The sequence below is a fragment of the Phyllostomus discolor genome, chromosome 8 (assembly GCF_004126475.2).
Source record: "Phyllostomus discolor isolate MPI-MPIP mPhyDis1 chromosome 8, mPhyDis1.pri.v3, whole genome shotgun sequence".
Classification (NCBI taxonomy): Eukaryota; Metazoa; Chordata; class Mammalia; order Chiroptera; family Phyllostomidae; genus Phyllostomus; species Phyllostomus discolor.
Window position 1 is genome coordinate 113,456,734 of NC_040910.2, and position 27,192 is coordinate 113,483,925.

The window sequence follows — 27,192 nt, forward strand, 5'->3', positions numbered from 1 at the left end:
CCTGCAGCCTGTCCTTCACGCAGTCACTCACCAAACAGGGGTGAGGCGCTGGGGTGGGGCCGAGGACGGGCCCTTCTCCTGCCTCCTGAGCTCATGCTGCAGGGGGGCCGGGACGTGCCAGGGCCCAGGGCAGAGGCTGGGGGCGCTGGAGGTGCTGCCCAGGGAGCCCGGCCGGGCGAGGCCTCTCCGGGGAGGGGTTGTTGTCATGGACACGTGGGTGGGTGAGAGGCAAGCCGCAGGGTGACGTGGGGACGCGTCCCTGGCAGAGGGAGTGGCACGTGCAGGGGCCCCGAGGAAGAGTGTGGTGGCGGCTCAGGTGTCGGGGCATCCTTGGTGCCTGGGGTGGGTGCCCCAGACCGCCAGGGGGCTCCCGCGGAGGCTGGTGTTAGAGGTTAGGGTTTGGTTGCTTGACCTAGGAAACTGAAGCCAAGGGCGAGACTGCCGTTGCTAAAGAGAAAGCCAAGCCCCAGGCCCCGAAGAAGGCGGCCCAGGCTCCCGGGCAGGACGTGGCCGCCTCGAAGGAGAAGGCGCGGAAGGACCAGAAAGCCGACTCGCAGGCCGTGCCGGAGAGGTAGGGCGCCGTGGGGGCAGGAGGGCAGGGGACAGGAGGGCGGCCCGCCCCGTGGAGGGGGTTCCTAGGCAGAGGGGGGCTATCGGCCCCAAGTTCTTGCCCAGACTCAGTTCTCAGTCACGTTGTCCTGGGGACCCGGAGGGAACAAGGGCCTTACAGGACTCAGGGCCAGGCTGTCACGAGTCCATGTCCCAGCCAGCCCCGCCTGTCACGGCCCTGGCGCTCGAGAGGACGGAGCATGTCCCCCGCCCTGCGCCCACCCCTGTAGAGGGAGAGACGAGAGGATCCACCTGGGGGGCAGTGTGTCGAAGGGTCAGTGCACTGGGTGTCTGCTGGGTGCATGTTACTGTGTGGCGTAGAAACCAGGAGTGTGCGAACACGTGGGCACGGACACATGTGCACACGTGCCTACATGTTTGTGTGGCCACTTTGGGGGTGTGTGCATGCATGCGCGTGCGTGTGACCACACGCGAGCAGGGTGTGCACTGTCTTCTGTGTGTATATGCATTTGTGTGGCTATGCATGGTGGCGTGCATGCTTACACATGTGACTGCACAGGTGTGTGATCCTGCATGTGCCTGTGCGGTGTGCATGTTTGTGCAGGTGTGCGACTTGTGTGCATGCTTACACATGTGACTGCACAGGCGTGTGACCATGCATGTGCCTGTGCGGTGTGCATGCTTGTGTAGATGTGAGTCGTGCGCGCGCGCACACAGGCATGTGTCTGTGCATATGTGTTCGTGTGTGACTGTGTGTGACTGTGTGTGAGTTTGTGCACGTGCACGGGTGGGTGGCAGACCCAGGTCTGACCGTCGTGTCCCGGTGACCGCCTGCAGCCCCCTGCGCCCCGGGGAAGGAGTCTCGGTGTTCTTCCGCGCCATCATTTCCAAACACTTCGGCTTCGAGCCCAGCCACCACCAGGTGTTCGTCCGAGGGGGCGAGGAGCTGGGGGAGCCGAGATGGCAGCGTAACGTGTGCGAGATGCACTGTATCAGGTGAGTGTGACCCCAGGCTAGGGGGCCAGCTTCGGGGCGTGCGGGGTGCCCCGCCTTTGAAATCGGCCGACACAGTTCTCTGCAGCAAATGCTGACGAGGGCGCCGTGAGAGTTTCAGAAAAGGAGCATTTCAAACAGCTCTTCCCCAGAATGCAGTTCTCCCGCGTCCCCGTGAGAATGTTCCGCGGCCCATGTGGACTCGTAGCCCCCAGTCCTCAGTCCGTGCCGCGCTTGCGGGCGGAAACTTCCGAGAGGGCTTCTCCGTAACCGGCGGTGTCCCGCTCCCTTGCAGGGACTTAGAGGCTCACGGGTACCTCGTCGAAGGCAGGGCCGTCATCTCCAAGCAGCACCTGGACAAACCCATCCCGTACAAGTACGTGGTCAACCGTGGCAAGGACGGCGTGGAGTATGAGTTCATCTACGAAAAGCAAAAGGAGAAGAACACGCATGTCAACCGCTGCCTGCACGTGAGGTCCAAGCTGCTGGGCGCAGAAGGTGAGTCACGGCGTGCTGCCGCCCGCAGTGCACACGCACACGCGCAGGGCCGGCTGCCCCGGGCTGGCTGCGTCTCTCCGGAGAGTCCGGGCTCCCGTGGCCCACGTGGGTCCTCTCTGCTCAGCACTGGCTGTGTCCCGTGCTCCAAGAGCAGAAAACCGGAGTGTGGAAGCGAGCTCTCGCCACACTCACGTGTGGGAGGAAGCGAGGGGCAGGGTTTGTGATGTCGGGAAGGACCGCAGCGAAGCCGCAGGGGGCCGGGAGGCGGTGCGGGCGTCGGGGGCAGGAGCGGTGGGCAGGTCGGGGCGAGAGGAGGGGAAGCGGTGCTTTCCGGCAGATCTCCGGGTGGCGCCGGGGACAGAGACACTGGCGAAGCCGGGAAGGCCACTCACTGTCCCACTCTGCCGCTTTTTCTCACTCCGTTCTCTGTCGTGTCTTCTTCTCCTTGTGTATGTATGTGTGTGTGTATATATAGAGAGAGGGGAAGGGAGGGAGAGAAACATCAGTGTGTGGTTGCCTCTCACATGGACTCCACCGGGGACCTGGCCTGCAACCCAGGCCTGTGCCCTGACTGGGAATCGAACCAGTGACCCTTTGGTTTACAGGCTGTACTCCACCCACTGAGCCACACCAGCCAGGGCTCCTGTTTATGTTTCTTCTCTTCCCCGTTTTCCTGTGCTCTACTTCCCCTCAGTGCACGCAGCCGTGTCTGCGTCTGCATGTGTCTGCCCGGTACTGGCGGAGGGCTGCCCCTTGCGCGTGTCACGTGTGCTGTCCTTGGTGGGTGGGCGGTGTCACGGCTTCCAGCAGGAGGGCAGAGGCACTGGCACTGAGGAACCTGGGAGTGGCGCTCTCTCGAGTGTGAGTCACACAGTCTCTGTGTGAAATGGCCACCGTTCCAGCAACCGTTCCCTGAGGTGCTTGTGCACCACGCCTGCTGAGCCATCGAGTTTGCCATGTACTCTCTGCGCATGCGCAGCGGAATCGTGTGACCCGAGTGCCATCTGCCACCGGGCGGAGCCTGCACACCAGGCCTGCACCCGGCCGTGCTCCCCGAGCGGCCAGGCCATCTGAGCTTACCTGGACGGGCACCTGCCCGGCACGCCTCGGCTGCCTTCCACGGACCCCAGTTCTCGGGCGCCTGCCTGCCTTCCTTCCTTCCTCCTTCCCTCCCTCCCTCCCTCCCTGCCGCGGGCTCTGGATTCCGTTCCCGAGGGTCGGGAGTGGCCTTCCAGGGCACAGCGTCCAGGCTGGGTGAGATGTGGCATCCTTCCTCCCCTTCCTAGGCTGGCATCAGTACGATGACATTGTTTGCGAGAAGTCGCTCGGGAAGATGCAGAAGGTGATGGACTTTCTGACGGACCAGACGAGGAAAGACATTGTCAGAGGGAAGAAGATCGCCACCGCCGTGATGCTGGACAGCCTCTTCGGTGCCCTCCGGCTCTGGGGCGCCGCCGGCTTGGACCGCTTCTTCGTCCAGTTCCGCCAGTTCTACTCGGTCGTCCGTGCGCCCGTGGTCCACGAAGCGGGGGAGCGGCCCTGGAGCTCCCTGCAGTACGAGGAGAAGCAGGTATGGGGCCTGGGCGGTGGCGGCCGCGCCCTGCTGCACCTTCTGGGCAGCCACGTCACCCACCTCCTAGTGGCCGGTTGACCACTGGACTTGGGGGGACACATGGGACAGGTGGACCTTCCACCCCTTTTCCCCAAATACCTCTTCTTGGGAATTCCTTGTTCCCCCATTTTCTTCCTCGGCTCACCATTGTTACCCCCGCCCTCACCTGGCCCCGCCCACACAGCTGGCCCCACCCCTCACCCGGCCTGCAGGCCGAGGGGAAGGGGTGGAACCCCCCTCACAGCTTCTGCACCTGGCCTGCAGGGAGGCCCGGGCAGGTTGGAGACGCCGCTGGGCCGGGCCTAGGACGGCCGCTGAGCCTTCAGAGGCATCCAGAGCTCCCACCCGAAAGCCCCTCCGCCACGCCAGGGTCTCTGGAAGGCGTTATTGGTGGCGGCCCCCGAGGGTCCAGGGCACCTAGGCCCTGGGAGGGGGGTGCTCAGGAACTAGGGAGGTAGGGCAGTGAGTGACCCCTTCACAGAGCTGTCCCTGCCCCTCAGGGATGTGGGACTCTGCCCAGGTGACACGGGACTCAGGGCAGGGACGGGGCAGCGCGGACGGATTCAGCACCCGGTGCCGTGTCCCCTGCCCCTGTGTCAGGTGAAGGAAGACCTATGGGAGCATCTGAAGACCAGGGTGGCGCCGTTTCTGCAAAGGGCCGGGGACTCTCTGCCGGCGGATTTCCCAGTGCAGAGCAAGTTGAGGATGGGCCTCGTCGTCCTGCGCCTGGCCCGAGAGTTCCAGCTTCCCGCGTTCCCGCACGACCTGCCCTTGCTGTGTGACCTGCTGTGCTGCAGTGCCTGCTCCCCCAGCGACTTCCACGCCGACCTGAGCCACATCTTGGAAACACCTCAGAGGTAGTGCGTGCGTGCGTGCGAGAGAGAGAGAGAGACAGGATTCAATGGCTGTTCTGATGGTTTCCGCCCAGTGATGAGCCGGCGCTGCTCACAGCTTGGGCAGGAACACGCGGGAAGTGAAAGCCGCCCGCCACGTCACTGCTGTCACGCGAGCACCGTCGCCCAGCCTGGCCATCTTCGCCCTGCCCCTCCTCACGGCACGCGCACGCCGATGGCTGAATTCTGCGGCATGCCCCAAAACACGTCTTTCGCCCATCTGACCAAAACAGTGGGCGTTATTTTGATTCCCTCACGCCAGATGGCTGTTGTGGTGTGCGCTGCGGTCATTTTTTTATTTGACAAGCTGAGGCACGAGAGCCGAGCGCCCCTGACCAGGCAGTCAGGCAGTGCGCACTCTGAAACTCCACTTGGCTCGCCGGCCGGAAGGCGCGGCCCCAGCCTTTTCCAAGCGCATACGCTCGTTCTACTGCGTAACCGACCGGGGGCGCTGCTTCCGAGATGCTGTGCGTGTGCCACGCCGTAGCCCCCGGACATTTGCACGGGTGACTCGGGCGCCTGCCCCACGGCCTCTGTCGGCCACCTCCGTGTCTAGGAGTGCAGGAGCTGCGGGGCCGCCGGGCTGGCCCCGGAGCGGCCGCGTGGGAGGGTCGTGGCCAGGCTGGAGGAGCTCACTGGTGTTGGGGGGCCCTCCTCGGCGCCCCACCAGTGATCCCAGCATCTTCCTGCCGTGTCTTTGGCAGCCGTCTGAGTGACCTTGAGGACGGCATGAGGTGGCCAGCCCCGAGCAGGGGGTCCCCTCGGGACACCTGCCGCTGGGTTTTGTGAGTCTGCAGCCCCAGCGGCCCACTGTGTCCACCGAGATGAGGGACCACGGCCAACAGACGGCACCGCCGTGTTCTGGGGAAACGCCACGCGCTGTTGTAGGCTGCTCTGTTGCATCCGAAAGGTTGCTCTCGTGCGGCCCACGCCGCCAGGCGCCCTGGGGTCACAGGCCTGCTGGCGTGGGCCGCCCCAGCCTCGGTGTCTTCTGCCGTCAAGGAAGATGGGACTGCTGCCCTCAGGGGTTCGCCGTGGGGCTCAGCGGGGCCTCCTCACTGCCCAGGGCTTTGGTGGGTGAGGCCAAGGGCGCCCTGACTGCCATGCGACCCTGTTCCTCCCTGGCCCAGGCGCTCGGTGCTCAGCCGCCCAGGGTGCTCCCTTCTGCCCCCTGCGAGGAGCCGGCCCCGCCCTGGGGGGACATCAGGCCACTTGGGCCATCGCCGGCTCACTGCAGGGTCTCCATCCTTTTCCAGGTGGCGAGAGGCCCTGGCGGTCCTGTGCCTCGAGAGTGTGACCCACGGGGTGGGCCACTGGGTGGGCGTCCTGCCTGTGCTCCACCGCTGTATGGAGCGGCCCACTCGCAGAGGGGACTCCAGGATCCAGCATGAGGAGACCTGGGCGGCCCTCGAAGGAGTCCCTTTCAAGGAGTTCCGGGAAAAGAAGGCAGATGGGTAAGTCGTGGCCCGTGCTTCCGTGCGTCGGTCTCGGCGGACTCCCGTTGGACACGAGGAACGTGTCTCTTCTCGTACGATGACCTCTTCCCAAAGTTTTAAACACGCGAGGCATATCAAGAGAAATAGAAAGGTGGCCATCGAAAGTCTGGTAGTGAAGTGCCCGCCTTTTAGAGAGGGCGTGGGCAGCAGAACCCACAAGAGAACACGGTAAACCCAGCGGAAGTGCAAACACTAAGTCAGAACCGAAGGACACATACACATGCGAATGGAGTACAGAAAGGTGGCTGAATGCCAGCGCTCCTCTCCACGCCTGGCCCCGCGTGCCCGTGGGGGCCCGTGCTTTCGTCGGGGCAGCCGGCAGGTGCACACGCCGGCCCCACCCGCCCCCACCCGCTGGGGTCGGGCCTGCGGGGCTGAGGGAGCAAAAGGGTCCTCATTGCTTCTTCGCCGGTGTCGGGAGTGGAGCCCGCTGCGGTCACGGATGTCGCGAACGGTCGTCCTTGTGTTGTGAGCGCGTCCCCCAGAGCCAGCGCGGAAACGGCCTCGGTGTGTGAAGACGGACGGACGGGCAGGAGGAAAGACGTGTGCGCACGCACCGGCCCTTCCTGCGGCCACGACAAAGAAGGCGGAGCTGCGGCCGCGCCTGGGGGCCGCTGTGCCGAGTGAGGGGAGTCACCCCGAGAGGCACACACCCTCCGGCAGCACCTCTGCACGGGACGTGAGCAAGTCACACTCCGAGGGACACCCCGGAGAGCGGGTCCCGGGCGCTGTCCCCCCGCTGAGGAGCCACTGACCGTGGGGTGGGGTGGAGCAGCGGTGCACGCTGCTGCGGTCACCGCCAGGGTGGACACGTCACAGCGACGGTGCCCGACGGCGGTGCTGTGCCAGAGGAGCTGGCCGATGCTGAGTCCGTGGCGGGCTCTTCCCCGTGAGAACGTGTGCATAACAGCGTACAGTCCCCGGCCCCACCGTCTCGCGTGCACGGCTCGGCGGCGTCACACTGCCATCACCCCACCTTTGTCATGGTCCCCAGCTGAGCCTCGGTCCCCCAGAAACACTCCCTCCCCACCCCTCCCCAGGCCCCTGGGTCGGTCCTCCCCTTCCTGTCCCTGTGGACGTGACCCCTCCCGCCACATTGGAGGGGCACCCAGGACTCTCCCCTTCTGTCCGGCTGTTTCACTCAGCACGGTGTCCTCAGGGTCCCTCCGCATCGGTGACTTCTTACATGTCACCGCTCACTCGTCCTTAGCGTTTAAATTGTCTCAACAACCCGAAAGCCCTGCCTCGCCCCTCCTGCGGTCTGGTGTCCCCGAGTCTGTGGGACTGATGGCACCGCCTGCTCATGGCTCCTCCTCCCCGCCCTCCCAGGAAGAAGTTGCTGCAGCTGATGAGGGAGCGGAAGTCCCTGCTGGACCTGGACGAGAGCCTGTTCCGCTCGTGGTTCAGCGTGCTGCCCCTGAGCTCCCTGGTCCCCTTCCTGCAAGAGTTCACTGACCACCGGAGTCGCTTTCTGGCCCACATCCTGGACTGTCTGCAAGGGACCGTCCACCGGCTTCAGGAACTGAGGGAAGTCTCCAAGAGGAATGTGGAGGTTCGTCCCCGGCCGGAGGGGCTGTCGCTTTGTGGCAGCTTGCGCCAGAGAAGCTTGCGAGCAAGCTGGGCGGAGCCCTGGGACCGGAGGGCTTGGTGGCGGGGCGGGCCCTGCTCTGTTCCAGCGACACGCGGGTGTGTCTTCCGCGTGACACACTAGTTCCCAGCGGCCTCCCCCAGTTTGGGGGTGGCATCGATGGTATGATTTTATTCTATTTTCTTGTTCTTTGTCCTTTTATGATTGCTTTTACCCTTTCTTGTTTCTCTTTTTTAAATTTTGTTTTTCACGGTGTAATTTTAAACCCTGAGTTTTATTTCTGAGGGGTGTTAGTGTAGTGCCCAGCCCCGTAGAGCGCGTCTGCAGGAAGGAGAGGGCGAGCGGCTCACCCCGCCCTGCTCTCCGCCCCGCCCCCGCCCTAGGACGTCAAGGACACTTTGAAAATGCTGCTGCAACTGCTGGACAAGTTTCGGGACAGGTAAGTAGAAAAGCAAAACGTGGTCTGCCTGGCACGTGGCCGTCCCTTGCTTGGTGGCCGTGTCCCACACCGGCTCCCGTCCCCGGAAGGCCACCAGTCAGTGTGCATCCCTCCTCTTCCTTTGCGTCAGCGAGGCGACCGTCCCGTGTTGTGAGGGAGTGGTAGCCACGGCTGCCGAGGTTCGGGTGACTCCCCTTGGGTCTGTGCTTCCGAGCGTCTCCGCGGGTTTCTCCGTGGCCGCGGCCACACTGCGCAGTGCAGGGTCCGCTGGCGTCTCTTCCTTTCTCCCTCCCTCCTGGGGTCTCCCGGAATTGTTTTCCAGTGTACGCGTCTTTCAGCGTTGTAGTACCTCCCTAGCTTTTTTCTAAGCAGGGGGATCTCCTTGGAATAATTAAACTTGTGTTTGTTACAATAGTTCAGACCAGGGAGGCAGCCCACAATGCTGCTTGCTTTTTCCCTTGGTCCCCAGTTCCGGACGGACTGGATTTCCTGAAGTTACCCCGAGGGGGTCAGATACATGCCCTCCCTGGCGGTGTGTTGAAGGGAGGGCACTTGCGGGACGGCGCTGTCCTCTCGGGTCTCCCGGGTCACTTCAGTGACTTCTCTCCCCCCCTGCGGGCCAGCGTCCCGGAGAAGACTTCGCTCCAGCCCTACCTGACCGCGTGCCTGGAGCTCCACAAGGCCGTCTGCAAACTCACCAAGGAGCACGTGTTCCATGAGCTGCCCGCCCTGTCGGCCGAGGCCGTTCTCGTGGTCACGGCGCTGAAGCCTCTAGCGGTGAGCGGGACATGCCTCCGTGACGGCACGCCCAGTGCAGGGACGGAATTCCAAGCAGCCTCAATTGCAAAAGGAGGCCGGCTACTTCTTGGATGGCGGGGGTGACACAGAGTGGCCGGCTCCGTCATCGGAGATCGCTGGGGCCTGGCCGACGCCGGCTCTGTTCTGCGCATCCACGACGTTGTGGCAAACCCGTGTGCCGTGTGCCCTCGGTCTCGCCCCGGAGGGAGCGAGGAGTTGAGTGCAGAGCACCAGGCGGCCGGGCAGCTGCAGAGCAGAGCCGGCGGAGGAGGGCCTGGCCCCGCACCGTGGAGGGTGCAGTGCAGAACAGTGAGCGCTGCCCTGTCTCTCTCCCCTTGCGTGACAGGACGCAGCGGCGGGGCGGGGCAGTGAAATCGGGCAGAGCTCGGTGAGGACCGTCGTGCAGACGACCCTCAACACTACAAGATCGTGGCTCCGGGGAATCTTCAGTAAGAGCATGTTCCAGAGCTCACAAGCCTCTCTTTTCACTACGGTCACATTCACGTACGAGCAGGAGGTGCAGGTGAGCTGGGCGGCGGCGTAGAACCTCGGGGGTGTGTCGGCACAGGGACGCGGCACCGTGGGCCACGTCTGCACCCCGAGTGCGGAGAGCTCAGCTGGGTATCGGGTCCCCGCCGCTCCCCAGCAGGTGGCAGACGGCCACGTGCTGGTCACGCCACCTGCGGGGTGCCCTGGCGTCAGGCAGACCTTGTCGGGAAGGTGCTCCGGGGCGGTGACTTGTGTCGGGGATTTGGGGTCTGGTTCAGCACTGAGGTTAGGAGTCAAGTTGATGACGTTGGACATGGAAGGAAAGGTGAAAGCAAGAAGTACTTGGAGGCCAAGCTGGGCAGAACGGCTTCTGAGTGTGGGGGAGAGAGGAAGCAGCCCCCACAAGGTGGTCCTTGGAGCCTGGACGCTGAGCGCGGGCCCCGAGGGCCGGGAAGACGCGCATCTCCTTTAATCTGGCGGAAGTTTGGTTGTTGGCGCTCACGCGGGTGTAGCGATGCTCGGTGCTGCTGTGAGTGTGCAAGACTCAGCACGCGAACGCTGGGTTCCGTGCTGTCGCAAGCCGGGGTTCTCCTCGCTGTGCAGAAGGGAGTGTGGGCGAGGGCGGGCAGGAGGACTCGGGGTCAGAAGGAGCTCAGCTGGCGGTGCGGACGTGTGGTCCAGCCCGCTGCGGCCTTGCTCGCGGTCCCCCGGGCCTGGAAACAGCCGGGCACCAGCAGTGGCTGAGGGGGAGAAACGGCCGTGAGGCACGCACACGTGGGATCCCGCGCAGCCGTAAAACAGAAGGAGCTCTTACCCTCTGTGTCGACGCGGAGGGACTGGAGGGTGTTATGCGTGGGGAAACATGTCAGACAGGACAAGTACCACGTGATCTCACTCATACGTGGAATCTCACAAGCAAAATAAACAATACAGCCACACTCAGACACTGAGAACAGAGTGACAGGTGTCGGGGGAGGGGCTCGGGGGCGGGGTGGGAAGGGTGAGGGGATCCAGCAGCGGGATCCGCAGCAGAACAGCCCCGGAGACGGAGATGTCAGTCACAGCACAGGGAGTGGGGCCAGCAGTGTCGTGATGGCGGGGCGGGGCGGGGGGCGCCCGCTCTGTCTGGTGTGTGATTGTCCGACCACTTTGCTGTGCATCTGAAATCGATAAAGAATAATATTAAATGCAAACTGGAATTGAAAAAAAAATTTAGGTTAAAAAAAGAGCAACAGTTCTCATCTCCATCCAATGAACGGGCCTGGAAATGTGGTCCCGGGTCCAAGAACTCTCCTTGGCACCCAGAGAGCCCTGCCACAGATCTCAAGGACCGTCGCCCCTGACTGAGACCCGAGCTCCGGGAAGGAGCCTCCGACTCTGGCAGGCGACACGCAAGGCCAGCCCAAAACGTCCCACACTGCCGGACAGTGAGACGCGCAGTGACAGGTCACCAGGAAGCAGGACCGAGGCAGCGTGCCCTCCTGGCCTGGATCCGGGGGTGGCAGAGGACGTTCCCGGGAAGCGGGGGGCCGTCGGGGACAGTCTGCGTTTCAGGCCTGAGAACCTGCCCCTGCCGGTGTCCGCGCTGTGATGAGAGCCGGCCCTCGCCCGTGGAAGACACGCGCACCAGGGGAGACTGCCAGCACTGGTCACGGCGTTTCTGTAGGTCCGAAACGTCCCTCGCTTTTTAAATAAAGGAAGAGAAGCCGGCCCAAGGCGGGGTCCCCAGCAGCCACACCTAGGATGAACGAGTCCCAGCATCAGTGACACTTGAGCTACGTTAACAGGAAGAAGGGTGTATGGAGAAAACAAAGCCCTTTTTCTATTTTTGAAATTTTATACAAGAAAGCGGACTAATAAACGCCGGAGAAGCAGTCACGGCAGGGCCAGCTCTGTGGAGGGCGACGCGGGCGCGGATCCCCCCGGAGCGCTGGGATCCGCGGTGAGAGCTCCAGGCAGCCGGAGCCGCGGAGCCCCCGCCGTAGGCTGCATGTTGACAGGGAGCAGAAAAGAGCACGTTGGAAAGGAGAAACGGAAATCTGCCCGAGGACGCATCGGCCAGGGGCCGACCTGACCCCCAGGCCTCTGGGCATCAGGCCCCGAGGGCCGCAGCCACCCCGAGGTAGGACGGGAGTCTCGGGGGCGTGCTGACACCTCACCCTGCCCGACCCACCCAAGGTGCATTTCCAGCGTGGCGCCCGCCGCCAAGAAGAAGTTTGCTCTGAATCTGACCGTGGGGGAGGTGGGAGCCCCGGCCGACTGAGGGACAGTCTCCGAACACCCGGCCCGAGGCTCCCAGAACTGCGGACGTGGTTCACGGCAGCAGACGGCCGGAGAGGTCACCGGAGCAAGGCGTGATGACTAGTGCGCATCCCCAGGTCTCGCCCTGGGCCCGAACAGTCAGGACAGAGTGAACGACGGGAGGGCTGGGGACGGGGTCCTAGAAGACAGTGTCGGGCCCGCGTGCACCGTCCTGAGCGTGACACTCACTGCGCTGCGTAGGAGGCGGGCCACGTGGCAGGGGACACCCTGCCAAGCACTTGGGGGTGGAGGGAGATGGCACCGGCGGCTCCCCTGCCGGGGGCTCCGCAGGGGGAGCACTTGGAGGGGAGCTGCAGACGGAGGAAGGCGTGTTCAGGCGTAACGCTGGGGATCCGAAGGCGGTGCCGGGGCTGCTTGCGGTGCTTGCACGTCTGACATTTTCACACACAGACCGTTGGAGGGAAGTTCCTTCCCAGCGAAGAGTGGTTTCACGGCGCAGGACCAGAGCGGTCACCTGCCCAGTCGGGGCCCTGGCTCCCGCCGGCAGGTCTCGGTGACGGCAGCCTGGTCCGGGTCAGGCGTCCTTGCAGTCCCGCGCTCTCTGCCTTCCCACAGCGGTCTTCCTTCCTGTGGCGTTTCCGTGTCACTGACATGTGGCCTTTGCAGGTCTGGAGGCGGCTGGTGGAAATAGACTTCCCTGCGGAGCACGGCTGGAAGGAGTCTCTGCTGCGGGACATGGAAGGGCGGCTCAAGCAGGTGCCCGCGGTCGGGGGCTTTCCTCTCGGGGCAAGAGGCAGGTGGAGACGGGCAGGCCGTTGGGAGCACGCGGTCGAGGTGAAGGGGGCGTTTGCTCGGAAGGACGCCCCCGCTGTGCACAGAGCCCGGGGGGGGGGGGGGGGGGATGTGGCCATGTGTCTGCTGCCGTTGCGGCCCGTGCCGTGGGGCCCAGTCGGTACATGGGAAGAATGAGGGGATGCCTCCGGGTGGCCCGGCTGGCGATAGGACAGGAGCCTGCCAAGCCCGGTGACGTGCGGGAGAGACACAAACGCTCCTCATCGCACTGCGGGGCTGTGATCTGGGGACAGGAGGTTAGACGAGCATTTGACAGGTTCCTGTTCGGTGGGTCTTTGCAGGAAAACAGCAGCAGGGCGGAACCGAGCCGGTTTCCCTGACTTGCCGGTGTTTGCAAACTGCTCTGCAGGCGCCGCCTCTGCGAAGTGGGGAGGGGCTGAGTCCCAGTCCCACTGGTCTCACCAGCCCTGGGGGGCTGTGAGGATGTGCCCGGAGCGGGGTGGGGAGGAGCCTCAGACAACGGGGAACTGAGAAAATAGCGGGAAGGCAAACACAGACGGGGAGTCTCTGTCCCGACGAGTCGGGGGTGCCGAACCCAGAGCTCTAACCGCCCCCCTTGTGTCTTCCAGGAGAACCCCCGCTTCCAGATCTCTGCCTTCTGCAGCACCGACTGGAAGGGCATGGATGCAGAGGACAGCGTGGCCAAGTGCTTTGAGAGCTGCGTCATCGAGGCCGTCAGCCTGGCCTGCCAGGTGAGCACGCTCACCCGCCAGGGGCTCGTTCGGGGTTGCGGCTGCCTTCCGGCCTCGGCGAGGAGGACCAGTGAGCGCCCGCCGGTTCTGAGATCGTGCTCCGCCCCCAAAATGGGCAGGGACGTCCCCTCCTAGCCTGCAGGGACTGTTAGTCACGGCCACTCACGTGTGACCTTGAGTCCCGCGGTGTCACAGGCTGCTCCTGAAGGTCCCTGTGAGGTCACCGCTCCTCATGTGTCAGCTGTCTGCTGACACTGCCTGGCACGTGGCCAAAGGTGGACCAAACGTGTGGAAAGAAAAAGTCTCATCTGTTCACTGAGGGTTTTTTCTGCCAAGTGGGAAGATGCTGTCCCTAGGGACAGCCTGCGTTTGTGTGTGCGCGTGCAAGTTCTGTGCTTCGGCCTGGTGTGCGCGTCCTCCTCTAAGGAGACCGTGTCACCTGCGGAGAGAGAGCGCCCTACTTCTCCCTTCCCGGGCTGGGCGTCTCGCACATCTCGGTCGCTCCTGATTGGTGGCGGCGGAGCGTCCAGTTCGGCGCAGGCATGCAGGGAGGCCCGTCCTCGGCCTGGCCTTCTCTCCCTGCAGCGTGGAGTCAGCCGGGGGTTCTCAGGACGGCCCCGGCCGGGCGGGCACGTCCCCCTGCTCCTGTTCGCCGAGAGTCTTTGTTGTGGAAGGGTCTTGGGTTTTGCCAAATGCTCTTTCTGCATCTACTGATGATCGTGAGATTTTCCTCTGTCGGTTTGATGGATTGCATTTACGAAACTTTCATCCCTGGGATGAATCCCACTTGGTCATGGTGGGGTTTTTGTTTTTTTTTTAAATTTTTATTTATTTTTAGGGAGGGAAGCGGGGGGGGAGAGAGAGGGGGCGGGGGAGAAACATCGAGAAACATCAATGTGTGGTTGCTGGGGGTTATGGCCTGCAACCCAGGAATGTACCCTGGCTGGGAATCGAACCTGGGACACTTTGGTTCCCAGCCCACGCTCAATCCACTGAGCTATGCCAGCCAGGGCTTGGTCATGGTATTTAATCCATTTTGTAAATTGCTGGATAAGGCATTCTTTTGTCCTTTCCTACATCAGAATGTATCCATTGCAAGCTGACTCTACCTCTGTTTTTTTTTTTAACTCATTACTGAGACTTTCTGTGAAACCGTTGACCCTAAAGATGAAAACGTGCTGTGTCTGGGTGGGGAAGCAGGAATAGAATGAAGATGGAGGTGCTGTTTGTGGCAGCCTCGGAAGGAACTGTGGTTTAGGAGCACAAAGTGTGTGACGTGTTTCTGGTGTTTTCTGTGATGTGAACGTCCGGGAGGAAATGTGGAAACTGGCGGGGAGCAGAGGGAGGGGTGTGCGTGTGCGTGCCTGTGTGTGCAGGTGCATTTCCACGGCTCTGGTGTTCGCTCCCAGCGAAGCAAAACGCCCTCAGAAAGGTGTTAAGTGTTTGGCTCCTTTGCATTACTTTGAAGCTCTGTGCAACCAGCCACGAGAGACTGTTGAAATGCTGTGGGCCGACTCCCTTCTGTCGTTTAAAAACAAACCGACGAGAAACCCTCCTGCGTTCCCTTCTCTTTCCTCCTCGCAGTCTCAGACCGGCGTCCTGGAAGGACTGTCCTGCAGCGACTTGAGCCGGTTCGGCACGCTTGTGTCCGCCGTGATCACGAAGTCCTGGCCGAAGGACAGCTGTGGCCCCGTGCATGACCTGCCCAAGGTCCTGGAGCACCTGCTCACGGGGCCGGACATCAAGCACCTCTTCAGGCTGTATGGTACGTGGGCGGGGGTGTCCGCGAGGCGTCCTGCTGGCTTCTGTGGGGACGGACGCGTGACCTGATACTCCGGACAGGCTGGGGTCTGGCCAGGAGGCAGACCGGATGCAGAGACCGGTGGGGGCCCGGTGTCCTGCGTGTGAATAGGAGCTGACGCTGTGGGCCTCTGTCCCTGCGTCTCTGCTGTGTGGCAGCGCCAGGGTCCTGGGAGCTGCCCTACATGTCCCCCACGGGTCCCCCTTCCTCAGATGAGGAAACTCAGGCGGAGGGAGGCGTGGGACCTTCCTCAAGGTCTGGGTCCAAGAGACCTAGTGTCCAGACCCTCAGTCCAAACGCGGGAGTGTCCCGCTCTGGACCCGCCCTCTGTCACTCGGAGGTCAGAGTGCCTGAGCAGGCTCGTGTGGAGGAGGGGGACAGAGCCGAGTGTGTCTGATTCTGCCCCCCCACGCCGTGCCCAGGTGTTCTGTGATCAAGGAGGAGGACAGGTTTGTGGGTGCGTCGTTAGATTTAGATCTAGAGGAAAAGCAGTGTATTTGGATCTAAAAATCCCATGTTAGTTGACTCTGAGCCTTGGTTTCATCAAATTATTGACATAACTAAAAAGAAAAAAAAAAAGAAAAAGCTAAGCTGCTTCCCTGTCGGGGTTCTTGAAGGGAGTGAGTCAAGTCACTGAGGGGTCTTCTCTGTGCGTTAGAAGCGAGTCACGGGAAAAGACTGTACTTCTAAAGTGATACACCTTCGTTTTTAGAGCAGCTTTAGGTTTGTGGGAAAACTGAGCACACAGCACGGAGAGGTGCACTGTGCCCCGCCCTCGGAGCCGCCCTCGATGGTCTCGCTTTGGTGCGGGCCATTCCGTATGACCCATGACCCAGTACCAGCGTGTCATTGGTGACTCAGGTCCAGCGTCCACACGAGGTTCCCTCTTGGTGTTTGTCACCTGTCCGTCGTGGGACAGATGTATAAACGTGCGTGGCTGGGCTGGGACGGGATGGGCCGGAGCGACGTCGCCGCCCGGGGCGCCCTGGGCCCTGCCTGCCTGTGCGCCGCCCTCCGGGAGTGTGGCGTGTGGCAGCGTCGCAGCTGCAGGCGTTCGCCCGGGCTCCCCGCAGCCGGCAGCCTGCGTTTGAGCTTCCTTTCCGTCGCTCACGGCACTTTTTCATCACTGACGAACGTTCCGCTGCCTGGGCGGACAGGAGTTTGTCCGTCTCAGACCAGAGGACGTCTTGGGTGCTTCCAAAGACGTGCGATTACGCACGAGGCTGTTGCGCTGACTCTCTAATGGCGCAGATGGACTGCCCCTTCTCATAAGGCCGTTCGACCCAGGCAGCATGTGGAGAGGAATCTCCCCCTGGTTCAAACAGGGATATTTTAAAACTCTGCCCTCCTCTAAATTGATCCTGAAATTCACATTCAGATTTTTGTAAGACGTGCAGAGCCAGGCGCGGCTGCCGGGTCGGTCCCCGTGGGAGACTGTCCCGGTCTCTTGCTGGGTGTCAGCGCGCAATGGGCCGTGTGTCCTTCTGCCGCGGGGACTCTGGAGAAGGGGGGGGTGTATGGTGGGAGGTCATGTATCACATGAGGACCCTGACGGACACAGGACCTAACAATCCGGGAAACACGGTTCTCCCAGCTGGTTGCAGCCATTGGAGGAATGGTCTTCCTGTTCACGGAAGTGCTGGGGACACTCGTGTGCGTGAGGCCCGCAGCTCCCGCGGGAAGCGGAAGCCGGGCGCAGGGTCTGGCCTGTCTTTGGCTTCTGCTGTCCGGGCCGGGCAGCACAGCGAGAGGTCACGGCCGTCCTCAGCGGGGCAGAGGGGAGGCGGGAGGGAAGCAGCTGCCCACTGGTCCCCACTCTGTTCCCGACCTGCACAGGAACGGATGAGAAACTGCTGGCACACTTCACCGAGGAAGGCAGGACTCTGATGGTTGCTGCTGACTCCGTCATCACGAAGGTGGCCAGTGACCTCCTGAGCGGGGAGGTGCTGGTGGGGCAGCTGGAGCTCATCTGGAGCCACCGGGGCCAGTTCCTTGACATCTGGGAGCTGAGTGAGTTCCGCGCTGAGGGCGGACATCGCACTGCTGCGGTGCCAAGGGCAGTGGCAGCGGTGCCCGTGGGTCCGTGGAGGGTGGGCTTTGTTCGCTCTACGTGGAGGGCCTCTTCTCGCCACTAAATTGATGGGATTTTTTTTTTTAATCGATGAGTTTATTTATAATTTTTTTATTTCTTTTTAAAGATTTTATTTATTTATTTCTAAAGAGAGGGAAGGGAGGGAGAAAGAGAGGGAGAGAATCATCAATGTGTGGTTGCCTGTTGAGTGCACCCTGCTGGGGATCTGGCCCAAAACCCAGGCCTGTGCCCTGACTGGGAATCGAACCTGTGACCCTTTGGTTCCCAGGCTGGCGCTCAATCCACCGGGCCACACCAGCCAAGGTTGTTTATAATTACTTTTTAAACAAACACAAAGTTATAAAAAACTGGAAGTCTAGTGAAAGAACTTTTTAAAAAGCTCTCAGCCATGTGAGCGCCAGTTGCCAAACTGATGGCCGTCCATCCCCAGATCTTAAGTGTGTGTCTCAGTGAGTTCCGACATTTCACCACAGGACTAGTGAGTGTCACCACTGGAGTCGGAAGGCTCACCTTGGCGGGTCACTGCTTTGAATGTTCAGACCCCATTCGGCTCTGACCAGCCGCCTCCACCATGTCACACGGAGCAAAAGACTTCGTTCAGAATCACGTGTTGCATTTAGTGTCACGTGGCTTCTAAACCTCAGGCAAGGGACACGATCACGGCCACGTGGGAGTGCTCGCTGGGTTCGAGGCCACTCGGCTGGTGGGGTGCCTCGCCGGGGGCCCCCCCAGGCCCTGAGCGTGCAGTGTAGTCAGAGGCAGAGGGAAGACGTGCTTGCCGTGGAAAAGGATACATTTGTTCTACTGGGGTCCTCTTGTTTTTTGCTTCAAGAGAGAAAAAGTCTTTCACCCCAGGAGAAAAAGCAGGATATGAAGTGGGTGCTGCGCTGCCGGTGGGAAGCGCTGGCGTTTCTGCAGGAAGAGAAGAGACGCGTGGACAGCCTCCTGAAGCTGTGCGAGGGGGTGAAGCACCTGGTGAAAGGTGACATTTAGGGGAATTTCAGAGACCAAAGCGGAGGGGTCGGAGGGGAATCGATAAAAACGTATCACCCTGGCAGGCTCACCTCCGGTTGGGCTTCAGTAAAATGTTGATTTAATTTTTAAAAAATTTTAAAATTATTTATTTATTTATTTATTTTTAGAGAGAGGGGAAAGGGAAGTAGAAAGGGAGAGAAACATCAGTGTGTGGTTGCCTCTCGCGCGCCCCCTACTAGGGACCTGGCCTGCAACCCAGACATGTGACGTGACTGGGAATCGAACCGGTGACCCTTTGGTTTGCAGGCCAGCACTCAGTCCACTGAGCCACACCTGCCAGGGCGTGTTAATTTTAGACAAAGGTAGCCGTGTCACCCTCTTCCTCTCCACGTTTGCCCCAGCCCTCTAAAGAATACGCTCGGACGGCCCCTGGGTCTCCCGGATGAGCCTTGGCTGTCTCGGGGCACGAGGGCTTCCGTCTCTTTATTTCCCCATCTCTGCCCCCCAGACTGGACCTTTCTGACTTTCTTTGCTTAATTTCCATCTTCAACTCACTCTCTGGCCCCGAATGGCCACAAGGGTGCCGATCCCCCTCGGCAGCCGGGCCGCCCACACGGTTGTGACCCCCTTACCTTCTTGCATCCATTGGTTTTCTCTGGAGTAAAAATCCTTGTCTTGTCCTAGGTCTGTTCTCAGTATTTTAGTTTTCACTCAATTCCAGACTCTTTCACTGTTCGAATTTCCCCGAGACATGATCCGTTTGATCTTTCAGGAGCCTCCCCAGATGGGAGGGGTCTTTCTGGTCCTGGGGTCGCCCTGGGGTCGCCCTGGGTCCTATGACACCCTCTCTCCCTCCGGGGATGTAGTGGGACATATCTTCCGTGATGTGTCCGAGAAGCGGGCACACGAGGTTCACTCCTTGGTGCTCGTGAGTCTGAGAAGGTCCTCTCTCTCGCTCGGCCAGTCGCTGGGCTCGGGCAGAATACAGACCGGAAGTGCTTCCCCCCTGGGGTTTTGGACATGTGGCTGCATTTTCCCGCAGTGTCGCGTTGGGAAGTCAGATGCGATCCCTGTCTCTGATGCTTCGTGTGGGGCGTTTTCTCTGGAAGCTCCTGAGCTCTTTCTGTCCCTAGTGTTCTGAAATTAGGGTGGGTTTTCTCTCCATTGTCTTGGGCATGATTGATTACATCTCTGTAATCTTGAAATCCAAGTCCTTGAGTTCCGGGAAAATCTCTCGAATTGTTTCAGAAGCTCCATTCTTCTTGCCGGGTTGCCCTGAGTTGGAGACGCCTGGACGGAGCGACTGCTCCCGGGATGTCCCTCTGCTGTTTGCCGTCTCAGGTTTCTGTTCTGCTCTCGGGGCGGTTTGCTCCACTAGGCCTTCCGACCTTCGAGTCGCTCTGTCCGTCTGGGTCCTCACGGGCCTTCCATTAGCAGGAGCCCTTTTGTCTTGGACGGGCCTCTGCGGGCCCCGCAAGTGGTCAAGGTTGCTGTATCGCATCCTCCTGGGCTTGCTGCTCTGTGGGGCTGAGAGGTTTTTCTTTCTTTCACATAGTTTCCTGTTTCCTTCGAGTCACTTTTACCTGTGGGTTTTACTACCTACTTCTTACACTGAAGACTCTCCCCATGTTTTGTATTAAGTGGGCCACCTCGCCAGCTGACCAAGAAGTCAGAGGGGTGCGGCCTCGGACGGCCCGTGTGTTGAGGGAGGCCTTTGCTCTGGGGCGGTCACGTTCCCCAGCCTGGCCCGGGGTGAGGAGGGGTGGAGGCTACCGCCGGGGGTCGGGGCGTCAGGGGGAAACCCTCCGTGTGGTCCTTGCTGGAGTGCCACCTTCCACTGCTCTGGAGAAGGAGTCGTGGTGACTCGTCACACCGAGGGTCCGTCCTTCCCCTTCCTGCATTTGTCGCCTCCCCTGCGGCCGGGACCTGCCCGCTCCCAGCTTCCCCGCGGCCGGCCGGGCTTCTGGGTTCTAGGCCTCGGGCCCCTCCACCGCTGGCCTGTCCACTCCGCCCTCCTCTGCTCTTCCCTGCCCCGCCCCTTCGTGACTCTTTAGCACCCGCTGCTCTGGCATCCCAGCGGGGTGGGGGCAGGGGGAGGAAGCGGGTGCCCTCTGCAGACCATCGTCTTCACCCAGAAGCTATGTTTTCTTTGTTGTGAAAACAGATGAAGTGGGGGCAGGGTGGTGTCTGGATTCTCACTGAGAAAAGAACGCTCGCAAGTGGCCCACCTGCGGCTCTCCCTGGGGGCAGGGCGGCAGTGCATGCTGGGCGCGGGCACTAGAGCCACGTGCCGCCTGCAGGTCTGACTCCTGTCTTTCTCTTACGGCTTTTAAGTGGACTTCGGAGAGATCGCAAACAGACACTTGGAAAACCTCAGCGGTAAAAGGTTAAATGACGTCGTGGTGCCGAGATCATCACCCACCTCCTCAGACTTGGAGCTGGTAACACATTACTGCCTGAGCCCCAGTGTCCGAGACATGGCCCAAAGGATAGACTCGCTCAAGGACAGTCACATCTTCCGGACCTTCTGGGAGGAGGCCGCGAAGGCCCTGCGCCTGCTGCGGCAGGAGGAGGCGCGGCCGCTGGTGGACCTTGAGGACGTGTACGAAGAGCTGTATGGTCCTTGTTTGGGCAAGTTCTGGAAACTGTATGAGGACCTGAAGTCAGGAGAGTTGACCTTGGCGGAAGTGGACACCATCTTCGAGGTCTTCGTGAATCGGTACAGCAGCCTCACCCCCGACCTCCTCACCATGTGCGCCCTGGACCCCAAGGACCCGCAGGGCTGGGTCCCAGAGCGCGTTGGGCAGATCAAGGAGTACCACCACCTGCAGCGGGCCGCCGACGTGGCGAAGGTCATCCAGGAGGTCAAAGAGGTTTTGGGCCTGACTGGCGACTTTGGGGCTCTCCACATTTTATTGACACTTGTGAGTTGTTCGCCGGGGACTCCTGGATGGGGGCGGGGTCCTGGCCCAGACTCCCTGGGAGCCAGACAGGGCGGTACCGTAGCCTCCTCCGGGGGGATCTCGTCTGCATTTTACTTGATGCCGAACATGCCAGGGGCTTGCTTTTCTCTTCTGCGTATACGTGATGTGACTGCTCATGGGCGCGAGGGCCAGGGACTTCGGAAAGGGGTGTCAGGCGCTTTGTGGCCTCTCCCACCTGTCCCCTCGCACCTTGAGTGGGTCCCAGTGGGGGGCCTCGCCTCCCTACCTGCACAACAGGCAGAGCGTGCATAGTGCTGGGCGGGCTCTCGGGCGAGCTGCTTGGCGGGAGGTGGCTGCAGAGGAGCTGAGGTTGCTGCTGACCAAGGGGGCAGCACGAGGGCGCGGTGTCCCGGTCTGGGAACAGAGCCTCGGGTGCCTGTCTCCTCGTCCTCGCGGCTGCAGCCCAGGAGGTCTGCGTTCCCGGGCAGGCTCTGGGGTCCCGCCTGGGCAGGCCCCACCCCCAGCAGAGCCTTGTCTTACAGACGGACCGTGTGGAGGACTTCCGCCATGGGACCCTGGCCCAGATCGACGAGACGGTCGTGTCCTCCAACAGGCTGCTGCAGGACGTGGACGATCCCCGGTTCCAGGCCCTGCAGGAGCTGGCCATGAGGAGGGAGTTCGTTGCCTGGGTCCGGGGGGCGCTCGGAGGTGCGGCCCATCATGGGGTTTGCGGGGCCGAGTGTGCCCGTGGGGTCCGGGCTGGCTGTCCTAAGCGGACAGGCTGCGTGAGGGATGGGCCACGGGCCACGTGCAAGTGGCAGGTTTTACACCAGGACCGCATTGCTCACGCTCTGGTGTGAAAACGGCTTCCTTGCTGTGACTGCCAGGGATCACTTTCTTTAAAACCTTGCCCCCCCTGGAGTTTTTCCTCTGCTTGGTTTCCAGTAAAGGTTAAGGTGGGCTCCTGTGGTTTGGGCTGGGATGTAGGGGCTTTCGGCACCAGTCCTCCTGGACAGCGGGTCATCTGCTCTGAAAGGGCTCTGCTGCTCAGGCCCCTGTCACGTCTGGCCCTTTGACCCTATGGGGCGAGCAGGGAAGGGTTCCCACGTGTCACTTGTGAGCAGAGCAAGCCCTAGTCACGGGTCCTGCTGGGGAGCCGGAGAGGGCCGGTGTGTGCTGCTTCTGCGGTCAGGGTCCGCGCCCGCCGAGCCTGTTCTTGTGAACGTAAGGTGGGGTCGGGCGCACGAAAGCCGGGCGGTGCCTGGCGCTGCCGACCGTGAGCTCAGACGTGGCTGGCTCGGTCAGGGAAGAGGCGAAAGAAAGGTGCCAGCTGTGCACTGAGAGCAGACAGTGGGTGCAAGCCTAGAAACCGCTACACGCCCAGTGACGTCTTCAGGAAGGGCTCTGGTCCACGGTGTGAGTCTCTGAGTGTTGTCTGGTCACTCCCCGCCCCCAGGCATCCACGAGCTGAAGGTGTTCGTGGACCTGGCCTCCATCTCTGCGGGGGAGAATGACATCGACGTGGACCGCGTGGCCTGCTTCCACGATGCCGTGCAGGGCTACGCGTGCCTGCTCTACAAGCTGGACGTGAGCGCGGGCTTCCGTGAGTTCATGGGTGTTCTGAAAGAACTGTGGAAGGCCCTGGAAAACGACCGGCATCTGCCCAGAAAGCTTGTAAGTCTTCTTTCTGGCTCCTGAGCAGGTGGGGTCTGGGGAGCGTTGCTCTGTGGGACCAGAGGTGCCAGTGTGCATGCTGTCGTGCGCCCATGGTAGGCGCTCACACAGATGTCGGTGACGACGCTTGCAAAGAGGTTCCCCTCCCCTGTGAGAGAGCTTTCTCTGTGTCCCATGTTGCGGAGGGACACAGAACTGCCACGTGTGCAAGGGTCGCCAGGGTGTCCCCAGGTGCTGGTGGCTGTGACTTCTGTATACTTTTGGTGTTTTCCACAACTTGGATCGATATCCTGTTTATCAGAAAACATGAACACTTTCGTTTATGTGCGCCGTCCTCACCAGGTCCAAGTGGACCCCCGCATCGCTTCCCTTGTGAGCAGACGTGTCTTTGGACGGCTGGGTCCCGGGGGTGCAGTGCAGGGAGCTGCTGGGAGCTTCCCTTTTCTCTGCGGGAAGTGCCCACCCAGACAAAGGGTCTTGTAGTTTTCATTCTTCTGGCTGGACTGGGGGACCTCAAAGGGCAATGGGAACAGGAGACTGGCAGCCCTGGCCTATCTGGCCTTCTGTCCACCTTGTCTGGACATCCCCAAGTACATCCAGAAGGGAAACGGCAACACCACGTCACGAGTGTCCTGGGAGAGGCGGCCCAGAGCGCAAGGGGCATGGGCAGTGGGCGAGGTGGCCTCCCGTGCTTGGGGACCTCGCCCAGCCTGTGGCAGGGAGGAGGCGTCTGTGCTCGAAGGCCACTCGGGGAGAGAGGAAGGACGTGACCCCCGCCCCTTCTCTTATCCCGACAGCGTGACTCTGCCCGGAACTTGGAGTGGCTGAAGACGGTGAAGGAAAGTCACGGGTCCGTGGAGCTGTCGTCCCTGTCACTGGCCACCGCCATCAACAGCAGAGGTGTCTACGTGGTCCAGGCACCTGATGATGGCAAGCCGGTGAGCCTCCCACAGCCGGGCATGCCAGCTTCGGCTGGGACAGGCTGCTGCACATCTTGGGGAGCTGTCCCAGCACTAAGCCATCCCTACACGTCTCTCGTCCCACAGATTTCCCCAGACTCGGTTCTCCATCTCGTCTTGCCCGAGAGCCATGGGGCCATCAGGGAGGAGCGAGAGTACTCCTTGGAGGAGCTGAAGGAGCTTTTGAACAAACTGATGCTCATGTCTGGCAGGAAAGACCAGAACAGCACGGAGGTGGAGGTATTCTCGGAGGTGAGCGCTGTTTCCCGGAGCCAGGCCCCTGCTGAGTGGCCGGAGGCAGGAAGGGGGCTGCGTGTGGACCTGGTAGCTAGGGATTGCTCTGCCCTGAAACTCGTGGGCCTGTGGAGTGCGTGTCCTTCAAACTTAGGACCCAAGGGGGTGTCTCTGGTGGGACAGGCCCTTTGGTTAGCAACTCCTTCTCAATATCCACAGAGGGCATTGTCCCTGAGAGGGGGGGACCCCACGCGAGGTTCTTAGAAAGAAACTTCAGTTGCCCCCTTCAGCCTGCAAATGAGCAAGACCCCGAAGTGCCCTCGAGAGGAAGGCGGGCAGCTTTGCAGGTACCTCGGGAACTGCATCGAAAACACATGGGAACAGTCTCTGCACTTTGTTACGAGGGTTTTCTTCAAAAGTTCATTTGTAGTTTTCACATGATCTCCTGAACCTTTACAACTTCTGGCCTTCGGCCCCCTCCCGGAGCTCCAGCCCGGCAGGTCCCCGGTCTGTGTGCGTGCGTCTCTTCCCCGTGACCAGGTCTGTGACACCTGCCTCCTGCTTCTGTTGGCCACAGGTGTTCTCCAACATGGAGAGGCTCGTGCACTCCTTCATCAGCCTCTACTCCGCCGGGAACTTGCTGTTCCGGGACTGGAGGGCCGAGGTGTACTGCTCCCCCGAAGGCGACGCCTCTGTGCAGGTAGACTTTGGCCCGTGGCAGCTGCCGACGCTGGAGGGTCAAGGGCCGCTGGCCCTGGTGCTGGAGGCCATCTGCCGAGAGATGGAGCACTTCCTGGGCCAGTGGGAGGCTTTTGTGGCGCAAAAACGAGCTGAGCACTTCTACCTCAACTACTACACGGCCGAGCAGCTGGTCTACCTGAGCACGCAGCTCCTGAGGCACCCGCCCGAGGACGCCGCCCTCACCATGCTGTCCTTCCTCAAGCCTGACTGCAGAGCCCAGGATGTGTGGGAGGCCTGCCGGAGGCCCAACAGCGTGGCAGCCCGACGGTGGCCTCTGACACAGACAGACGAATTGACGCTCATGCTCAGCGGTGCGCCTGGCCTGGTGGACAAGCTCAGGGTCATCATGGAACAGTCCCTGACGGGCATGTGTGACTACCTGCCCCACTGCCTGGACCTCGAGGGCCTGGGCCGCTGCCTGGCTCACCTGGCGACGAAGGGCCGGTCTCCCATCACACGGGAGCTCCCGAAAGGCCTGCAGGCCGGCCAGCCCAATCTCATCGTCTGCGGCCCCTCGGAGGTGCTGCTGGCCGCCCTGGCCCTCTACATGCGCAGCCCACGGCAGCCGCTACCCACCTATGACGAGGTGCTGCTGTGCACCCCGGACACCACATTGGAGGAGGTGGCGCTCCTCCTGCGCCGCTGCCTGAGCCCCAGCTCCCAGGGCCACGGCATATACAGCCTGCTGCACGCGGACCAGCTGAGCTACGAGGTGGCCTGCCGGGTAGAGGCGTTCTTCCAGAGCCTGTGCGTGCAGCCCCACCGGGAGGACTACCAGCTCGTCCTGGTCTGCGACTCCGAGCGGGAGCACTGCTACCTTCCCTCGGCCTTCAGCCAGCACAAGGTCCCCGTCACCCCGCAGGCGACCCTCGAGGCCATCCAGGCTTACTTGGCTCATCACTACCAGGTCCCCGAGCAGACCCCATCGGCCGCAGCTGCGTTCAGGGACCGGATGTGTGTTGGGATCGTGGCCTCAGAGAGAGCTGGTGTTGGTAATGCTGGGGTGGGTGGGCCCATGGGGCCTGGGGACCCCCCGTGGCTCTCCCTTATCTCTCAGGGATGGGAGGTGACTTGGATGAATGAAGCTCTCCCACAAGACGGGAATGTGGGTCTCGTGGAGGCGTGCCTCCCCTGAAGTTGCAAGTCGGAGCCTGAAACTGAACGGGACTCCTGGGAGCCAGCGCACCCTCCCTGTCTAGCCAGCCTTTCCTGACGGCCCCAGGACTCTTTAAACTCCACCGGCCACTTGGGGGTTGGCATGGGTTGTGAGCGCAGGAGGAGGGATGGTCTCTGTCCTGAAGAGGAACACAGGCCTAGACCCTACCACCTTTCTGCCCAGTTGACTTTATCCCCCCAAAGGCCTGCGCCCCCCACAGCCTGCTGGCATCATGTCGCTGGTCCCAGGGAAGCGGCGCACGCCATGAGCAGGGGACAGCCAGGAAGGGCGAGGGCTTTTTAATTCTGTGTGGCGTCACGTTGGTTTGAGGTTTGCAGAGAGAAGTGACTTGTGCTGTTCCTTGCTGGACCCTCTCATCCGTGGTTCTGGGCCCTGACACCCAATCTCCATACTTCAACGTTACAGGAAAGTCTCTCTACGTGAAGAGGTTGCATGAAACTCTGCAAATGAAGTTCAGTGGGAAAAATGTGCCTCTGAAAATCGTCCGGCTGATCGACCCTCAGGTGGACGAGCACCAGGTCCTGGGCTCTCTGCTGCCTTTCCTGAGCGCCCAGTACCAGGCGAGACCCATGATCTTCCACTTCGACGTGACCTCCTCGGTGAGTGCCCCTCGGGCTGCCGCCCAGTGGCCCCGGCACAGAGGACGCTCCTCCTACGTCCTGTCCCGCCTCCTCCCGGCGTAAGGGATTTCTCGGTCACGTGTTGATCCTCAGTCTTACCGCATCGAAGACCAGGATGAGAAGGTCCTTGGGGTGGGCGACCTGGTCTTCTGAATAAATACTCACAGATCCATGCGACTGTGATTCTGTTTTTAGGTGGAGACGGGAATGTGGGCGTTTCTCTTCAAACTCCTGATCCTACAGCACTTAATGGATATAAACGGGAAGATGTGGCTTCGGAACCCGCGCCATCTGTACATCATCGAGATCCTGGAAGGGCACTCGGCGCTGCCTCAGGGGCCTTCCAGACGGGTGCGCAGCCCCGGGCCCTGTCCCGTCACGGTGGGGCAGGGTCCCTCGGACCTGTTTGGCACCCCTACTTCTGCCTTAGCAAAGCAGCAGAATGGTCTTAGCCAACAAAAAGCAGTCTTCGAACCCGTTTATTTAAATGCCTGGAATCAAGACAGTTTCACCAGTTAGCAGCATCTTCAGTCTGTTCGCCTCACGGGTGATGCTCTGGGCCTGAGGCCGGGGCCAGCGGTGCCTCTGGGCACGGGAAATCCACCCACCCGGCGGGACGTCTCTCCTGATGCAGCTGGTGGGGGGGACTTCCGTCGCATGCATTTCCCAACAGAAGGGAGTGTTGTGCCCGCACACTCAGTGGAGCGATTCGGTGTCAGCTCCTACCAGGCCCGAGTGGGCAAAGGCACAGCCCCTATGCAGACAGCAGGCGACAGAAACTGCTCTGTGACGAGTGGCTGTCCACAAAGTCCT

The 27,192-nt window shown here is 61.5% G+C and overlaps 1 protein-coding gene across 1 annotated transcript in view; it reads left to right on the forward strand.

Annotated features, from left to right (window-relative positions):
* Positions 1 to 27,192, forward strand: part of RNF213 (ring finger protein 213) — an 82,500-nt gene that overhangs the window by 18,638 nt on the left and 36,670 nt on the right. Inside the window, exons 6-28 of the mRNA XM_036009083.1 lie at positions 417 to 571; positions 1,408 to 1,566; positions 1,859 to 2,061; positions 3,348 to 3,631; positions 4,274 to 4,530; positions 5,823 to 6,020; positions 7,392 to 7,614; positions 8,034 to 8,089; positions 8,713 to 8,866; positions 9,234 to 9,410; positions 12,305 to 12,394; positions 13,060 to 13,182; positions 14,767 to 14,947; positions 16,820 to 16,993; positions 17,908 to 18,057; positions 20,385 to 20,974; positions 21,517 to 21,682; positions 22,431 to 22,648; positions 23,446 to 23,586; positions 23,695 to 23,859; positions 24,419 to 25,574; positions 26,165 to 26,358; positions 26,575 to 26,730. Coding sequence (XP_035864976.1) covers positions 417 to 571; positions 1,408 to 1,566; positions 1,859 to 2,061; positions 3,348 to 3,631; positions 4,274 to 4,530; positions 5,823 to 6,020; positions 7,392 to 7,614; positions 8,034 to 8,089; positions 8,713 to 8,866; positions 9,234 to 9,410; positions 12,305 to 12,394; positions 13,060 to 13,182; positions 14,767 to 14,947; positions 16,820 to 16,993; positions 17,908 to 18,057; positions 20,385 to 20,974; positions 21,517 to 21,682; positions 22,431 to 22,648; positions 23,446 to 23,586; positions 23,695 to 23,859; positions 24,419 to 25,574; positions 26,165 to 26,358; positions 26,575 to 26,730 — 5,370 coding nt within the window. The remainder of the gene's footprint in view (positions 1 to 416; positions 572 to 1,407; positions 1,567 to 1,858; positions 2,062 to 3,347; positions 3,632 to 4,273; positions 4,531 to 5,822; positions 6,021 to 7,391; positions 7,615 to 8,033; positions 8,090 to 8,712; positions 8,867 to 9,233; positions 9,411 to 12,304; positions 12,395 to 13,059; positions 13,183 to 14,766; positions 14,948 to 16,819; positions 16,994 to 17,907; positions 18,058 to 20,384; positions 20,975 to 21,516; positions 21,683 to 22,430; positions 22,649 to 23,445; positions 23,587 to 23,694; positions 23,860 to 24,418; positions 25,575 to 26,164; positions 26,359 to 26,574; positions 26,731 to 27,192) is intronic.